The sequence below is a fragment of the Symphalangus syndactylus genome, chromosome 2 (genome assembly GCF_028878055.3).
Source record: "Symphalangus syndactylus isolate Jambi chromosome 2, NHGRI_mSymSyn1-v2.1_pri, whole genome shotgun sequence".
Taxonomy (NCBI): Eukaryota; Metazoa; Chordata; class Mammalia; order Primates; family Hylobatidae; genus Symphalangus; species Symphalangus syndactylus.
Genome location: NC_072424.2, coordinates 145,219,246 through 145,236,420, shown reverse-complemented (window position 1 = coordinate 145,236,420; position 17,175 = coordinate 145,219,246). Strand labels below are relative to the sequence as shown.

General features: G+C 37.1%; 1 protein-coding gene across 14 annotated transcripts in view; it reads right to left on the bottom strand.

The window, feature by feature from the left end:
* Positions 1–17,175, bottom strand: part of AFDN (afadin, adherens junction formation factor) — a 147,873-nt gene that overhangs the window by 45,360 nt on the left and 85,338 nt on the right. For 9 of the 14 annotated variants that reach the window (XM_055269593.2, XM_063623809.1, XM_063623812.1 and 6 more), the window contains 10 exons: positions 14,640–14,701; positions 14,312–14,517; positions 12,371–12,391; positions 11,485–11,630; positions 11,065–11,159; positions 10,373–10,638; positions 8,600–8,743; positions 6,908–7,106; positions 2,913–3,016; positions 806–892 (listed from right to left, as the gene is read on the bottom strand). In XM_055269593.2, coding sequence (XP_055125568.1) covers positions 806–892; positions 2,913–3,016; positions 6,908–7,106; positions 8,600–8,743; positions 10,373–10,638; positions 11,065–11,159; positions 11,485–11,630; positions 12,371–12,391; positions 14,312–14,517; positions 14,640–14,701 — 1,330 coding nt within the window. The remainder of the gene's footprint in view (positions 1–805; positions 893–2,912; positions 3,017–6,907; positions 7,107–8,599; positions 8,744–10,372; positions 10,639–11,064; positions 11,160–11,484; positions 11,631–12,370; positions 12,392–14,311; positions 14,518–14,639; positions 14,702–17,175) is intronic. The other 5 variants (XM_055269606.2, XM_055269602.2, XM_055269614.2 and 2 more) reach the window with 1 other exon arrangement.

Sequence of the window (17,175 nt, the reverse complement as noted above, 5' to 3'; positions counted from 1 at the left end):
TTGACTGAAACATTAGTTACTGAATATTAGCTAAAAACATATTTGTTTCATGGAAAATATCTAAATACTACTCAAAGCTAAAATTCATTCTAAGCAAACAATTGAGATTCCATACTGGAAGAGGCTCATGAGTGAGTAACACCAAGTCACAATACTCATTTCTTTAACTCAAAGAAAAGCTCTGTGTAGCTTTAAATATCCTGACAAAACTAGCAGGTGAAGGGATTCAAACCCCAAGAATTCCAGGAGGGTGGTCCAGCAGTCAACACCTATCAGAACTATATAAGGCCTAGGTTAAGAATGCCATTTCCTAAGCTCCACGCCAGACTTACTGGAAGGGACACCTGGAAATGAGAACCAGACATCTTGTGTAGCAAAGTACTTAGTGGTTCTTATGTGCACTGGAGTCTGAGAAAGGTGTCCAGTGGTCCACTATGATGAGGTGACAGCCCTGTGCCCCACTTCCACGATGCAGTTTTCTACTGTAGCAATGCTTTCTCTCCTCACTGTGCGAATCAAGTTTTGACTATGCCTTTAAATTGTTTCCTTCTGGGCACCATCTGCTCAATCTCAAAGTATCACTCTAGCCACATTCTCAGAGTAGGAGATCATCCCTCAACTAATTGGGCCCAGTGAGCACACTGGCTTCATTCAGGTAACACCATTCCTCTCCTACACAGAAACAGAACTGAACAGGCACATTACACACAGGTGGTAAAGTACTCCCACACGATCCACTCTGACAACCACTGATTCAATGCTGAAAGACTGGAGAGAACAACTCTCACATGACTAATTGTCCTACCTTTGCTGCAACAATGCTAAGGCCCATTCCGTTCTGCTTTTTTAGGGTCACAGTGATTATTTCAGGTTCTTTCCTCAGAGGCTGAGCCTAAAGGATGAAAACAAAGGTTTATTTTATGACTGAAATGGAAGTGCTTCTGTATGGTTAGACAACTCATGATCTAGTCAATCATGTTCACTGGAGCAAATGGGGAAAGAAAAAGGGTGAGAAGATAAACAGTAAAAAAAAATTCAATTAATACAGACACTCTTCAGGTATTAATCTGGTAAACTAAATCAATATTCTTGACTCAAGTCTTAAAGATGAATTTAGTCATAAATGCTATTTAAATGTGATTTGAAGAACTTAGATTATAAAACAAAATTAAACCCCCATTACTATCAGGTAGAAAGCCTGATCATAAGGACAAAATTCAATTTTCACTTTATAACCTTTCAAAATAAATTACCAGTCTTTTTGTGTTTTCAAAGAAGAAATTTAAACTTATTTTACACTATCTATGGGGAGGACTGCAAAAAATGGTTATAACAAAGATGACCTAACATCTTTGTCTCTTGCAAAAACCCAGCAGTCATTTTATTTTAAATCGCAGCACCAAGGCCGCTGCAGGACTCATGCAGCAGCACCCAGAGCGCGCTGCTATTGAGTGAAGCCTGACTGGCCGGGTAAGGAGCCTAAACTGACAGACCGTAAGGCAAGACAGCTCCTGACAGACTCAAAGAATGAGAAAGCGAAATTACTCATTGAAGTTACGTGTTCTATACATGTCATTCCTATATGTCAAAGAGTAAACAAAATTCAAGAAGAAAATTAACGGTGCATACACACTAAGGAGGAACTTAAGTAATTAAATATATAAGCAGGAAGGTACCTTGCCAAGAGGTGATAATTATATATATGGCTTTTTAATTTAGAAGGATAATAACTAAAGCTTGTAAGAGACTATTTTAAGGAAAATAAAATTAGTTGACATTAGAATTTTTTTTTTTTTTTTTTTAAATCAAAACCTGCAATCTCCTGAGGAATCTAAGAATAAACTAAAAAGACGAGGAATGAGTGAATCTACCTAGAAGGTACTTGTTTTTCCATAAAATTGCGTAACCAGAGGTTGCTGCTGTTATTTGGGAATTAACAAACAGCAGTTAGTAAAGTCAATAAAAAGTATTAGGGGCCGGGCGAGGTGGCTCATGCCTGTAATTCCAGCACTTTGGGAGGCTGAGGCGGGCAAATCATTTGAAGTCAGGAGTTCGAGACCAGGCTGGCCAACATGGTGAATCCCCATCTCTATTAAAAATTCAAAAAAATTAGCCAAGTGTGGTGGCAGGCACCTGTAATCCCAGCTACTGGGAGGCTGAGGCAGGAGAATCGCTTGAACCCAGGAGGCAGAGGTTGCAATGAGCCAAATCGCGCCACTGCATTTCAGCCTGGGTGACTGCGTGAGACTCTGTCTCGAAAAAAAAAAAAAAAGTATTAGGGGTATGTTCACTTTGTCAGCAGTTCAATGTGATCATCAATTAATTCAATTTCTGGAGATGGCCATGATTTAATGCTCAAACCTAAAGTATGCCAGGGAGCCAAATTAATTACTTTGAATATACAAAAAATTCTTGTTTGTGTTTAAAACTGTCTATATGAAGCAAAGTAGAATTGTTCTTAACGTGTATGAAGCTGGGAAATTTTGGGATTTACCACTCCTTCAAAAAGATATAAAATATTACTATATGGCTTGATATATATTTAAGACAAGGCAGAACTGACTATAAAAGAATGAAATATTTCTGCCAAAGAATTTTAAGAAAATATTTTAAGGTTATCATAGTAATATGTTTTAAAATATGTATTAAGACTGGTATAACCATGGGTATAAGTGTTCTTTATTTTAAAAAGCACCTTTGCTTACAGACAAAACTGTAACAGGCATGGCTTGGGAGGAAAAAATACATATATATATGAATTATGGCTTAAAAATTTTTGAATATCAGTATTTAATGGGGATTTTAAAACTCTGCTATCACACCAATCTTCAGTGTAAGAAAGAAACAAATCTGCATCACATCTTCAAGTCCTAAGGATCCATTTCACTTCATGGTACCCTAAAAATACTTGCCAGCTCTGTGTTCTCACGCAGAAGGTGACTTTCATAATCTGCACCTTCAAAATATATTGTCCAAGTACCTGGTGAACGTGTGTGAGGAATTAATCTGCAAAATCCTAAGGAGGAAACAAGCAAATTATAAGTGAAAAAGCACATCTTGTCAAGATGAGGGAAGCAAGATTAATTACTGATTGCTTAATATCCAATACACAGTATTGATTTTTCTTAGTCTACACCTTTAAATCTCTGCAAACTGAATTACCAGACATTTAAAATCATCCATTTGTTTTGGTCCAAGAGTATTTCAGCACCAAGCAGTAAAGTAAAATTGGCCTCCCACTCCTCTGTGTTCCAGAAGAACTTTTTTCTTACTCCTATAAGAAATTACCAAATAGCCTTGTCATAACTGTTCACTCCACTACACTAAGAGATCCTTAATAACATTCAGAGTATCTACTTAACAAAGGGAAAGAAAAGAGAGAAGGAGCCAGAAAACAACATGAGCATGGGGGTGTATGCCAGCATGTCAGACTCTCGGTTCAACTGCTTACATTCAAATTATTGGGTAACTTGTACAACAATTCTAGGATTCCTCCTCATTACTCTTTGTCCAAATTTACTTTTAAGCTCATACTAATTTAAATTTCTTACAAATAAAGTTCAGAATCATTTTATAATGTTTTCAAGAATATCTCTGATATTTTCATCAGGGACAAATGACATGCTTTGTAAAAGTAAGCCTTTCAATTCAAACTAGGTCATTCCTCATTTAGTCAAATCCTATTTTGTTTCTCAGCAATGTTTTTGACCAACCCCTATCTATCACACGGGCCCTGAACAATCCTTGGTACATTTTCTCTACTGCCATCTTCTTCCCACTATCAGCACCTAACATTCATCAAGAGTGTCCTGTGTGACAGACTGCGCAGCTTTTCACCACAGTTTCAAGTGGTCTAATGGCTTGGACTGGTGAGGAGTTTTCTCTGGCAGTAGCTGACAGTCTCACCCACTCCAGTGCTTCAACAAGGAGAAAATTCTGACTGCTACTTGTGGACAGTTAGGTCATTTATGGTAGGCAAAAAAGGAGATGTCAAAAACATATTCAGTTAAAGTAAGTATACAAAGTAATTTTACTTATTTTTTATTTTTTAAACCACTATTTCAATTCAGGTTCATGAAAATATAACCTACAACTTGCTTCTCTTTCTCATGTTTCAGGGAATCACTAATTTATCATGATTTTGAAATGTGAACAATTATACATTATTTTCTTGTTTTTTTCAAGGGCTGCATTTCCTTAACAAGCTCTGGACCACACTACAAATACAGGTTTGGCTTTATTAGCTTAAGGAATGCATCTCAGACCAGGTATGAGTCCAGGCTGGTCGTACAGCCTTTTCTCACAGAACTGTATTGTATGAAGGAAACAAAGGAATATATATTGAGGGCACAAAGTAATTCTTTAATCAGCTTATAAAGAATTGAGTGTGAAGCATTAAAAACACTGATGTCATAAAAGAAAACACTCAATTCTTTGTAAGTCTTCTAAAGGCATCTGTGTACTAAGGTACATGTACAATGATCATCTAACACATATGAAGTAATGTGGTGATGCCTAGGCCATGGAAATACCACATATGCCCTAAAATTAATCATTTAAGAGGGCTTATGGGGAAGTCACAAAGAATACTCCATCATCAAGTCAAGAGCTCACTATTTCCAACCTGGTGAGGATCTGCCCTACGGCACATGCGACAAACCTGGCAGTTGCTCATAAACTATAAACTATATGCATTTGCAAAATGCTAGTAGTCACCTTGCATGCTTATTTGCAAGGTATTAATTATAAAAACAACTAGTTACTGAGCACTAAACATACAGCAGGCCCATGTGAGGTGCTGAGAATCAGAGAAAGTGCAGCTGGCCAAGCCCAGGCTCTCAGGGACCACCCTCACTAAACGTGGAGGACAGACAGCAGCACGCGTTTCAAACACACTGTGACCAGTGCAAAAATAGAAGCAAGTAACTAAAAATCACTCCTGGGGGAGACATGTTAAGTGTTAGGAAGACACTGAGGTTTTCCAGATAAAAGGATGCCTGATTAGAATTAAGAAAATAAGTAAGTGTGTAAGTTCAACAGCAGGAGTAGAGTACCGACAACGGTAACAGCACAGATATTAATAATACACAGTTCAATATTAATAACATATATAGTGTGCGTATTTCAAGGTGAAGAAGTAAGGCTGGAAGATGATGTCATGCTCAACAGTTTAAATTAATCCCACAGACGACAGAGGAAGAGGTCCTGGCAGGAGAGAGCCATCCGCAAACCATGGTTTTAAGATACCATGGCAATATGAACAATAGAACAGAATGAAAAAGTGGAGTGAGGAGACCGTCCGAGGACTAGTACTGTAAGTAACCCGTGTGTGGGGGAAGCCTTTGGGAAGGAAAGCTGGCTGTGGTTTCTGATTTGCTGAGATGCAGCACACCAGGAAGGATACTTCTAAGCAGTCCTGTGGTGGCCGAGTGCCTGCCGCCTGGAAGCTGTGCTGCTGCGTCTGGGTCTACCAGTGTGTGGCATGAGGCTTTTTCCAGGGAATGGCAGAGCACGGAACTAATGCTCTGGGGCTAGTTCAGGCCCACTCCATTTCTCAGACCTGCACTGAAACCCAGCCCTCCTCCTTCCCCAACCTCGTCACAGGTGCACCTGTACCAAGACTGGAGGCTCTCCCTGCCTACTCCTGCTCCCACCCCTCTTCCTTCACACACACTTTCCTAAAACACCTCACCCCAGCCTCATCTCACCTTGGCCTCTCTCTGCTTCTCTGATGGCATGGGGCCTTGAGCACCTTTTGGAAAGGCTCAGAGGTAACTGTTTTGCAAACACATTTCATTAAAGAAGTAGCCTTTGTAAAATGATTTTTTTAACTATCAGAAACTTTGAAGACATCTTGAAAGGTATAAAAACGTATTTATTGTAGGGAGTGAAACATTCACTGAAGTTAAAAATCACACTCACCAGTTTTATATATCTATGGGCACAAAACCTCTATCGTTATTACTTTTACGTGTTTAAACAAACCCCTACACTTTGGGTCTAACTTTCTACTTATCTGAGCTGTTTTCCACTTTATGAAAAAGTGGCAGACTGGGATTAAAATTTGGTCTAATACAAAACCTCATACATCAGAAGTAACTGTGGTGTTTTTGATCAGTATAGATCACAAGAAAATGTAGTAGAAGTGACATAATAAAATCCAGGAAATCAGTTGTACTCAAACCTTTCAGGGCTATAAGCCCTTCACACAGAAAAGCACATGACATGCTGGAGTTTGGGTCTCGCCAGCACACAGGCGCAAGCCAGCCTGGCACTGGTGGCCATAGCAGCAGCAGCAACAACAGCACTCACACCCACTCGCTCTGTGCTAGAGTTCTGCATGCTCCACAGGAACCCATTCAGTCCTCCCAAGAATCTCTTAGCTGGGTACTATCAACATGCCCATTTCACTGAAAAGGAACTGACTGAGGTGCCAAAGTCACCTGCCAATGGCAGCACAGCCTGTAGGTGACAGAGGTGGGTTTAGAATGCAGGCAGTCTGCTTCCAAAGCTTGTGTTGCTCTTAACTGCTATGCTGGTATCAACAAAATTTACAATTTAGTGCTAAAAGAATGAATCAACCTACTACACTCATAAAATACCAAGAAGGGAGAACAATAAAAGGTCCCTTGTTATCAGCCCAGGCAGAAAATGTAACCATGATAGCAAGTGGGCAGAGCACATGCTCACTACAGGGTCACAAAACATCCTCAAGGGCTCTCTGTCTCGACACTTCTGACCTTACATCACCATGAAATATTTCTCCAAGTCAGTGGAACACGGACTTCTCCAGACAGCACGAGGGTGCACTCCCACACAAGTGGACTACCCTATGAGATGGACGATGAATAAAATGCTCGCTTCAACCTGGGGTGCAGCTCAGACTCAGGCATGTAGACTAATTTACCTCTCTGGCACAGAGGGTCTAAAAATTCTTGTAAACCATTTGGAATGTTTCTGACAACATCACAAGAATAACCATCTTCTGGCAAAAGAAACGGCAGCTGCAGATCAGGATCTTCCTCCAGCTGCACTTCCCTTCCATCGCTGCGGGCCAGCTCATCAGCAGTGTTTTCAGCCACAGCCACTACATTTTCTATAAGATCCTGTTTGGAAAACAAATGCAAAATTAAAAAGAGATGCTCACTGCCTGGTGTATGTGACAAACAACGATTCCAAGCCTGTCTGATCACTGCAGCACAGCTTATCTCACAGACACAGACAGATGCAGGGTTATGGAGGGAGCACAGATCCCAGCAGTACACCCATCATCAGTTTTCTAAAGCCAACAACTCTGGGCTGCACACATTTTATAGATGAACCAAGATTTGAATTATTAATTTTAAGTAACTTGTAGCTTTAAATAAAAAGAAATTGTTCAATCACAAGAAGTTTTTTTTCTTTTCTAATCATTTTTTTCCTCGCACAATTCTTTAATTTTCAGCTGTTAATAACTATATTTGTATAGAATGTTTAATGATATAGGGAAAAGCCCACACAATGAAAAATATAAAAAACCAGAATAAAATATCTACACAGTATTTTTGCCAGTTTGGAAATATATCAATATATAGAGTTTATTTCTGAATTATGGGTTTATGGGTGATTTTTATTTAGAAACGTTTTATTGATATATTATCCACATATAGGAAAGTTCATAAATCCTAACTGAACAGATCAAAAAAATGAACACACCAGCTCAACCACCAGGTTCACTTCTGTTCAAGAAAGAGAACATCATCACCTGAGTAGCCACCCCATTCCCTATCACTGTCCCCTCCTTCTCCTTCAAAAATAATGACATGGTTTTCAGGCTTCTATCACCAGAGTGTGATTTTGACTGTTACTAAAATGTACACAGATGGAAGCGTATTCTATGCACTTTGCACAGGGCTGCCTTTTTTCACAGTATGTCATAATGTTCATCCCACTGTTGTAACTGTAATTCATTCTTTCTCACATATTTCTTTATATGACTATGACATGATTTATGTATATGCTGTGCTTTTGATTTGGTGATTTCCAGTTTTTGGCTGTTTTGTGCATGTCTTGTTAGCATAAACTCAATGCTGGTCAATCCATCCATCCACATACATAATTATCATGACTCATATTTAAGTCTACAGTATTTCTCTTTGTAAAAAGCTAACAGTGTTAGATACTATTTCTCACCCTCTGTTCCTCCTATTGAGAGGCAGGCATGCCAAAACTCCTGGCTCCATTCCGGATGAGATGGGACAAGCTTCTCATTTCAGCTAGGCTGTAAGAGGGTGATCTGTGACAGAAGCACCTGCCCTCTACACTCAGTTGCGGCCACGCACACTGGAACCCAACAGTCCTGGGCAGCCTCCTAACCTCCTCTCCTCTAGTCCTTCTGATGACTTCCCAAGAACCTAATTTCCTGAATAAAATCCCTTTCTACTTAGGAGTGTAGTTTCTGTTTATTCATTGAACTCTTAGACAACAACATGAAAATGATCTTGTAAGATGAGAATAAATAAGTCAACTTATTAAATAAGATTTCCTTTTGTTTTTTCATCCAAATTTCCCCATGCAAACATGTCCCGCACTGTGTGGTAATGTGGCAACATCCACTCACCGTTGGGATAAAAGGCTCATCAGGTGCACAGTGATAGTTCTGTAATAAGGCTTGAAGTTGTAGTGAATTTAACTTAAAGCAGGTGCTGTTTATATTTGGAATGTCATCAGGTGCATACTTATCCATGGTAAGCAAAGTCGTTGCCTATGTAAAAGAATAAAGGACATAAAATATCATACTTGTAAAGTTATTTCACAAATATTATCCTTTATGTAATATTTATAAAAATATAACTTGCTAATTTAACTTTGAAATGCAGAATGATTTCAGGAAACAAACTTCCATTTACAGTAACTATATACATTAAATAGAACTAAAAGCATTATCTTGTAAAGGGCATCTTTTTAAATGCCCTCTTAATTTTATGACATGCATGTATAATTAATTACGTTCGTAAAGCATTTTAAAAACTCTCTTCAAAAGCTAAACATTTACTTGACCATTCAGATGACCAAGTACTGGTGTTTGAATAGTTTCATTGTCCTGACTTTTCATAACCAGCTGTCTAGCCTCTATACTAAATCTCTTTCAAAAAAATGTTAATAAATAGAGAAAAAAATTATACATAATACTAAAAAAAAAGTCCTAGGTTTTTAAGCTGTAGATGACTCATTTCGTTAATTGCAAAACATCACCTCCTAGTTTTTCATATCTAAAAAATTTCCTCCGAGCTGGTTAAGCCACTGGGATATGATTTGGCTTTGTATTCTTGAGGGTTAATCATCACCCATCTTAAAATTGGTACCCATCTTTCACTGTAAAGTGTTCTGAAATACATCTTACTGATCTCAATATAAAGAACCCTTTAAGGATATTTATAGTCCACTGGTTACCACTTATGAGTTGCACTGCGTCCCCTAAAAATTCGCAGGGCTAACCCTCAGTATCTCAGAGTGTTATCTTTTTTCAAGACAGCATCTTTCCAGGGAATCATCAATTAAAACAAGATCAGCTGGTCCAATGTCAGCTGTCCTTATAGAAAGCAGTCTTTCGGACACAGACAGGCAAACGAGGAGAATGCCATACGAAGACAAAGGCAGGGACTGGGATGATGCATCTACAGGCCAAAGAACGCCAACTGTGTGCAAACCACCAGAAGCTAGGGGGAAGGCCTGAAACAGATCCTTTCCTCAGAGCCCCCCAGAAGAAATCAACCCTGATAACATCTTGATTTCAACTTCTGGCCTCCAGGGCTGTGGAGCAACTGTTAAGCCACTCAGTTTTTGACACAGGTTCAGTATCCCTTATCTGAAATGCCTGGGACCAGAAGTGTTTCAGATTTTGGAGTTTTTCCAATTTTGGAAGATTGACATTATGAGATATCTTTGGGGATGGGACCCAAGTCAAAATATGAAATTTGTTTCATATACACCTTATACACACAGACTGAAGGTAATTTCATACAATACTTGAAATAACTTTGTGCATGAAACAGTTTGTGTACATTAAATTAACAATCTGCGGTTGCTTGGTGTCACCACCATTTCTAACTCTGAATTTTTATGTATCTATAAGCAATCATTTTCTTAGATTTATTCAGGCTTAAGTACTTAACAGCAACAATTATGGCATACAATTACTACAGTGAAAAAATAATCTGTACTTTGTAACGGCAGCCCAAGTACTAATATAGCACTACTTCACTATTTGTACACACGAAAAACCCCAAAAAGAGGGTATTGAGGTTTTGCTGCATTGAAGCTCTTGCTCATTATGAAGATCAGATGCCTTTACCATAAAGCACATGAGCTGGGGAGTGGCACCAACACTCACCTGCACGATCCTGCTCAGATGACAATCCGCAGCCAGCTCCAGCCCCTGCTTCTCAGCCCAGGCTTCAATATGTCCCAACTGCTGACGGATAATTGCACCCCAGTAATGGGAGCACAGCCCTGAATCTGGGTCAGTCACCAATCTATTGAACAGCCACATATTGATAAAGTGGAAGAGCTGAGAGAAGAGCTGGATGGTCAGGGCGGCATTGACTCTGCAGCGTCGTAGCAAGGACATGGCTCCTGTGAGCGTGTGCAGCACATCATCTGCCCAGACAGGATGAGAGGACAAGAGGACCAAAATGTCATCCAGGAAGAATCCTTTGAATGTGCAGCAGATTTAGATAATGGTACCTATGGTAGTACGTGCTATTTAATCACTTTAAAACTATCAACTTCATCCCAAGAGGAAACAGTGACATGATCTTAAACTACATATAGTTATTAACTAATTACACTTAACATCATTAATTTTGCCTTAAGAGACTTTTTAAAGAGTATGGCCAGCGTGACACACCAAAATGAGAACTATCTGTAAACAAAACAAATAGTTAAAATTTATTAAAGATTGCCAAACCCAAAAGGACATCCCATTTATTTTAAAAATACCTCCATTTACCTATGCTAAGCATTAAAATGATGCTAACCGTGAAGGAAGAGGGATAGAGGGGGAGAGTCAAAAAACATCCTAACCTATTTTTGGTCTCTGCAGACTGTTCTCTTCAGGGTCATCTAGAAAGGCTGGCATGTAATTATTAAGTTCTGATTGAAGACAGTGAACCAAGTATCTGAAAATAGACAATTTAAGTAATCTTAGCATGACAGACAGCTATTGTCAGACACGTTATCACATGGGAAACAATCTGGACTCTTAAAAAATGTTTTCCATGAAAAAAATGTGTTTTAGGAATCTTGAAACATAGCTCACTGAATTCAGTATAACTATATTAAGTATATAGGTAGTTAATACATTTTGCAAAAATGTATGCTTCTTGATATCCATCTTCAATCAAGGGAAATATAAATCTTAAAATTAGTTTGGAAAACTGAGTAAGAAAACAAATGACTTAATTATTCACAGAGTAGTGCCACCTTCAAAAATGTGTTCCTTACTTAAATGCCATTTGAACCAAATGTGCTAAAACATCTTGAGCATCCAATGTGATCCGACTAAGGTCTCGGTCTTGCTTAATGAAGTTGAGAAGTTCAGATGCATTTGCCATCCAGAAGGCAAGTGCCCCTGCAATATTCTTCTGTTTCTGTAGACAGAACACATTTCCATAAGCAACAGAGAATAAACAAAATAAAAATATAAAGGAATGCTCTTGAAAAGCTGCTGAAGATAGACCAGTACCTTCCCATTTCACCAAGGTATTTACTACAGATACCAGATATTTGCAAAATAATTTGGGTGCATACATAGCAATGGGAAGTAAATAACCATTGCAAGTATTTCTTAGGTTCATGTACATAGACATATGGATTCCGTTAGCTACTATTTATAGATGGCATCAGCAGACAAATGGAGATATCAAATAATATAACACCAAATTGTAGACTGTGCATTATCTGGTAATCTGTGCAGTATACATACATGTAACCATGGTTACCCACAGCCACCCTGATACTTGTAGTCACTGGCTTGGACACCATGCAACTCAGTATCAAGTACTGATCTATCATATCCTCTCCCGACCACATGTGCAGGCCAGGCAACCTCAGATGAGATCCAAAGAATAGGAACCAAGGATAAATAATAAAGAGAAGAAACAGAACTTTTGTCATTTCATATCCACACTGAAGTGCATTAAGCAGAAATTATGAAATGCTGATAAAGGTTGCACAGTCAAAAAGGGTTTTAGTACTGCATGTCTCAGTTGCTGAATGAGTGTTATGAGCTGTTCAGTCCAGCTGTTGTATTACTGTATTTGACATGGGAGCAGCATGAGAAACTTGGCTAAGCAACACAGCTAGGATCAGCTCCCAGCAGATGTCCTACCTGGTCAACCTGGTCTACTTCCTGGAGAAAAACAGACGAGGGGAAATCAAGCAGAACGAGAGAAAGAAACTTGTAAACAATCATGATAGTTTAAAAAAATCAAAACACTAATATGAAGGTACGACATGAAGGTACGACATTTAGTTATGTTATTCCCAAAATAACATTTTCATTTATGGTTCTGAAGCACCTTTAGAAGTATACGACCTAAAGGATTAGTTTTATGTTCTCACCACTGGCACAATAACTGAATTTTTAGAGTTTATCAATAAATATGATGTTACAATAAACATACATGAACACACTGATCTCTTTAAAAGATTTACAATGGAAGGACTTGTGAATGAACATCTTTCAATGATATGGTGTGCTTACTACTTACTTAAAGGTACCTAATAAGGTGAAAGTCCATTCCCCTAGATTAATTAATAGGAATGGAAGAGACAGGAAAGACCAAGAAACAATCAAAATAAAAGCTGAGAAGATTAGAATTTAAAAGTGTATAAATAACTTATACCTATACTAAAGGGAGTAAATTCTTTGTTTTTTGAAAATAGAATTTAAATTATTCACTACCATAGTTCTTTTCCACTACTTTAAGATTCCCCCCATTGGATACTAAACCTAAATCTGAAGTTTAAAAGACTTGTTTGATAATGGTGATTTCACGGACTAGTTCACATCAATAAGGAAAAGGCTATCGAGGGTAGTTTTACGATAGGTGTCTCATAATTTGAAACAGGCTTAGTAAGTCCAAACATGATAGAACACAGACAATGGCTTTGAATGACAACTGAAAAGGAAATCCATGTTTGTTTATAAAATAATGATATGAGAGTAACAAAACGGTATCCAGATAAAATGACTTTCTTTTTTACCTATTTCCTAACTTGGGTAAAAGAAGCATAACCCTATTAAACTCATGCTAATCACTCAAATATCAAAGAAACATTTCTTGAAAAATTCTGGCCTTTGGAAACAATTCTGAAGGAACTAAAATATCTTAGTTTCCCTCAAATGATCCTGCCAGGAGAAAAGCAACCAATCTATCTATGTTATTAACATTATATAATTGGAGTTTTATTAAGTTGAATAACAACATTGACAAGTGATTCAGAAAAACTGAAAAAATCTGTACATTTACTTTTAAGAACTTTAAAAATTAAATCTTCAAATTATCTGTAGATGAAAAACTGCTACGAAAATTTTATCAACTGTAGATAGGGACAGAAAGTACATAAAGGAGTCAAACCATTCTACCAACAAAATACCTTTATCTTCTGAAATTTTGAAAACAGGTTTATGACGGAATTTCATTTTAAGTGAGAAGTATGTTACAATGTCCATTACACCTATACATGTGCTATCAAAAAGCCCAATTACTACCAACGTCTAGGCTCATTACACAGGAGCAGGTGACTTTTCGTAACCATTTTTAAAAAATCTAAGAAGGTGTTACCAGGGAATGGGGGAAAAGAAAAACACCAGGAACTACTTAAGGGGTATCCCTCTGAGGTGATGGAGATGTTTTGGAACTGACAGAGGCGGTGGTTGCACAACACTGTGAATGCACTAAATGTGACTCAATTGTTCACTTCAAAATGGTTAATACTATATGAATTTCATCTCAACAAATTATTTACAGAAAAAATTCTACAAAAGCCCACAACAGTCTCAGCACTTTCTCACAACTATTACTACAAGTTACCTTCACTTATGCTGAAGTTTACAGGGAAAACAAAATAGAAAAAAGCTTACATTTCCTTTCAACTCTTTAAAGTTATACATTTTCCTATAATATTTATATAACTTCTGTTTTAGAAAAAAATCGTTAGAGTCAAACATGTAACCAAATGAGAAGCCTTAAAGAAGCTGAATTCACTGGCTTAGCAATTACAACCACAATCACTGGAGGAGCATGGCTGGCCAGCTGGAACGTACCTGGATGACGCCCTCCATCATGCTCACCATCTTGTTGACGACTGCAATGACTTTATGTGTGCGCTCTGTAGGGCTGATGTCAGGTCTGTACTGGTTGGACAATACATACCGGCATGCCATATATAATACATATGTAGGGGACAACTTAAAGTGGACTGTAGAGCTATTAGTATAATTTATAATGGCAGACAAAAATGAATCTTCAGCTGTGGAAAGATTTCAAGAACAAAGAAAAAAAGGAAAAAAGAACAAAAACGAACGTGAAAATCAGATGGAGTAAAATGGATCAAGAAATAATTCATTGACAATGAAATCTGAAATTACTCACAACTTTCCCTGAATTCAATGCTTGCAGGTAGTATCAGTTCAGGCCCAGAAGCATCCTGCGTTCTAAAAGAAGAAAACTGACATCACTTAAAATAAGGTCACATGGCTAACAATATTACTGACAACTGTGTAGATTTCTGCAACTACTTTTTAAATCTATATACTACTCTTTCCAATGTAAAATAATAAAATATCCCTTGTTTTCAGACGTAGCCTAATCAAATAATGTGTTGGGAGTGATCTTATCACGACTCCTCTAAGAAGGTTAGTTCCTTGAAGTATATGCCGCAGCCATGAGAGCAGATCTGACGTGATTCTGGATTATTAATGAACACTTCATGTCTAGTACAGGGATCGGTCTGTCTTGCATCTGCTACAGCTATGGCTCAGGTAACACTGAAGAGAAAGTACTAAGTGACACAAAGAAAAATCAACCATGCCAAGCTTGAAACGGAGTTCTTATACTGAAAGGGAAAAGCTTCCTAAGACCTGGACTTTGTCTTTCTCTGCTGACACAGGGTTAGACAAGCTGACCACGGCAAGTCTCCTTCAGCCATTACTATCATCACTTTCCAATGCTTACAGTGATGCATGCCTTATAAAGAGATGTTCTACTCACTCACATTTCTTCTTATGGTCACATAAATTCCAGGTCCCTTCCACCATTTAGCCTGACACTACACAAATAAGGAACTGTCAAAAATTATAAATACAAAGAAACTATAATTTGGAACATTTATAAAAACTAGCATTGTGCTAATGTTTATCTATTTCCAGGTATTCAGATCAAATAAATTCAAAAGTTAGGTTCATTTCTATCTCTTTAAAATTTTCTTCAAACAGTGTGTCATCACCCATTGGCAGGGCAGAAGGCTGTTTTGTGAAACTACTCTTTCAGTTGAATATACATTTGTATGTGTGTTCACCAGAGCACAATGTAAGATATAATCTTGTGTTATAACCACAGTTCAAAAGCATTTTGAAAGCCATTGCTAGGCACAGACTCTTTAAAATGTGTAAGATAATAAATTACAAATCCAGTTTAGATTTCCTTATCTTTGTAGATTTATGCTTTTCTCAATGAATAATGCTCAGCTTATTCTTTCGTTTAGCCATGTGATTAGAACTTCAAGCCATTTACTTATTACTGTAAGTTTGCTACCCACTGTATTTTATATACAATATTTGCCAAAAACCAACGAAACACATAGTCAAGTGATTAGCTCCTTAACATTTCAAGATCTTTATCACTTTAGTTCAACTTTAACAGAGATAACCAGGAAGAATTCTCAAAAATGTCTCCGAAAAAACAAGAAAATTTAAATTGACAGTAAGAGCCAGGGAACATGTGTTTTGCCTTCCGCAAACTTAACGAAAAATGAAATTGTGGGGATATTAATGACTTAAACTGTGATGAACAACATGTCTACTGACTTAAATATTGACTTAAACTGAGACTAATACTTACTCAAATAAATCTTATTTGGTGAAATGGAAAGTCAACACAGTTATCTTGATATTGGAATGAGAAATACTCATTAGTGACTTAAACAGTCATTTCAGCAACAATGTGTCTGTTAATCTTAGACAACTGGTAATGAACGGCCAGAATTAAGTATTTGGAATTGCTGGTCCACTCATTAAATAAGTTAATATAGATAATAAAAAACTTTCCTTCAAAAATAAAAAGGAATAACTTACGATGATTACAGATTTATAACAGTTTACAGAAATGGCTAACTAATTTTTCTTTCAACAGCAAACCGTTCTCTTCCCTCCATCCTCACCTTCTCCATGCACCAAAAAATGAATAAAGAGCAATGAATATTTATACAAAATAATAAAAATATAACCAAATATTTTACTAATAATAAATATAACCCCAAATCTTTTTATCAAATTATATGCCTCAGAGTTGATTAGTTTATGATCTAATGATTTAACTCAACAATTAAGGAAAAGAAAAATGCTTCTATAAACAACGTAATTTAAATGATCAATTATTTTAACACATCTCCCTTACATTCCCATATTTACAGACATCTAAAATTGTAGCTAGGCAGTTATATATCTCATAAAGTGAACCTGAATAAACTTCACCAATTATATTTTAACAAATCTGGTAAAAAAGTGTTTAAATTGTCATTGATAAAAGAAAAAAAAATTTAGTGACAATTAAAAGTCATCCCCTCCATTCAAAAGGGTTTTTTCCTTCACTAATATTAGCATTTTAAACACGTTTAAATTTTTCATGACTACATCAGTTAAATTAAGTAGTGCTTATTACAACATTCCCCATGTGAAAAACAAAGAAAGGAGCAGAAAGGCTCATCTGTTTTCATCATTGTAGTAACAGCAACAAAACAACATATCTTATAATTAAAGCCTTTAATAACTCTGCAAACTAATCTTACCTTGTAAAATTAAATTATGTGTTTATGGTAAAAAAATAATTTCTGACATACAATTAACCATATTACCATTTTGACACTGTATTTATTAATCACTAATTTTGCATATATTAAAAGCATTATCCT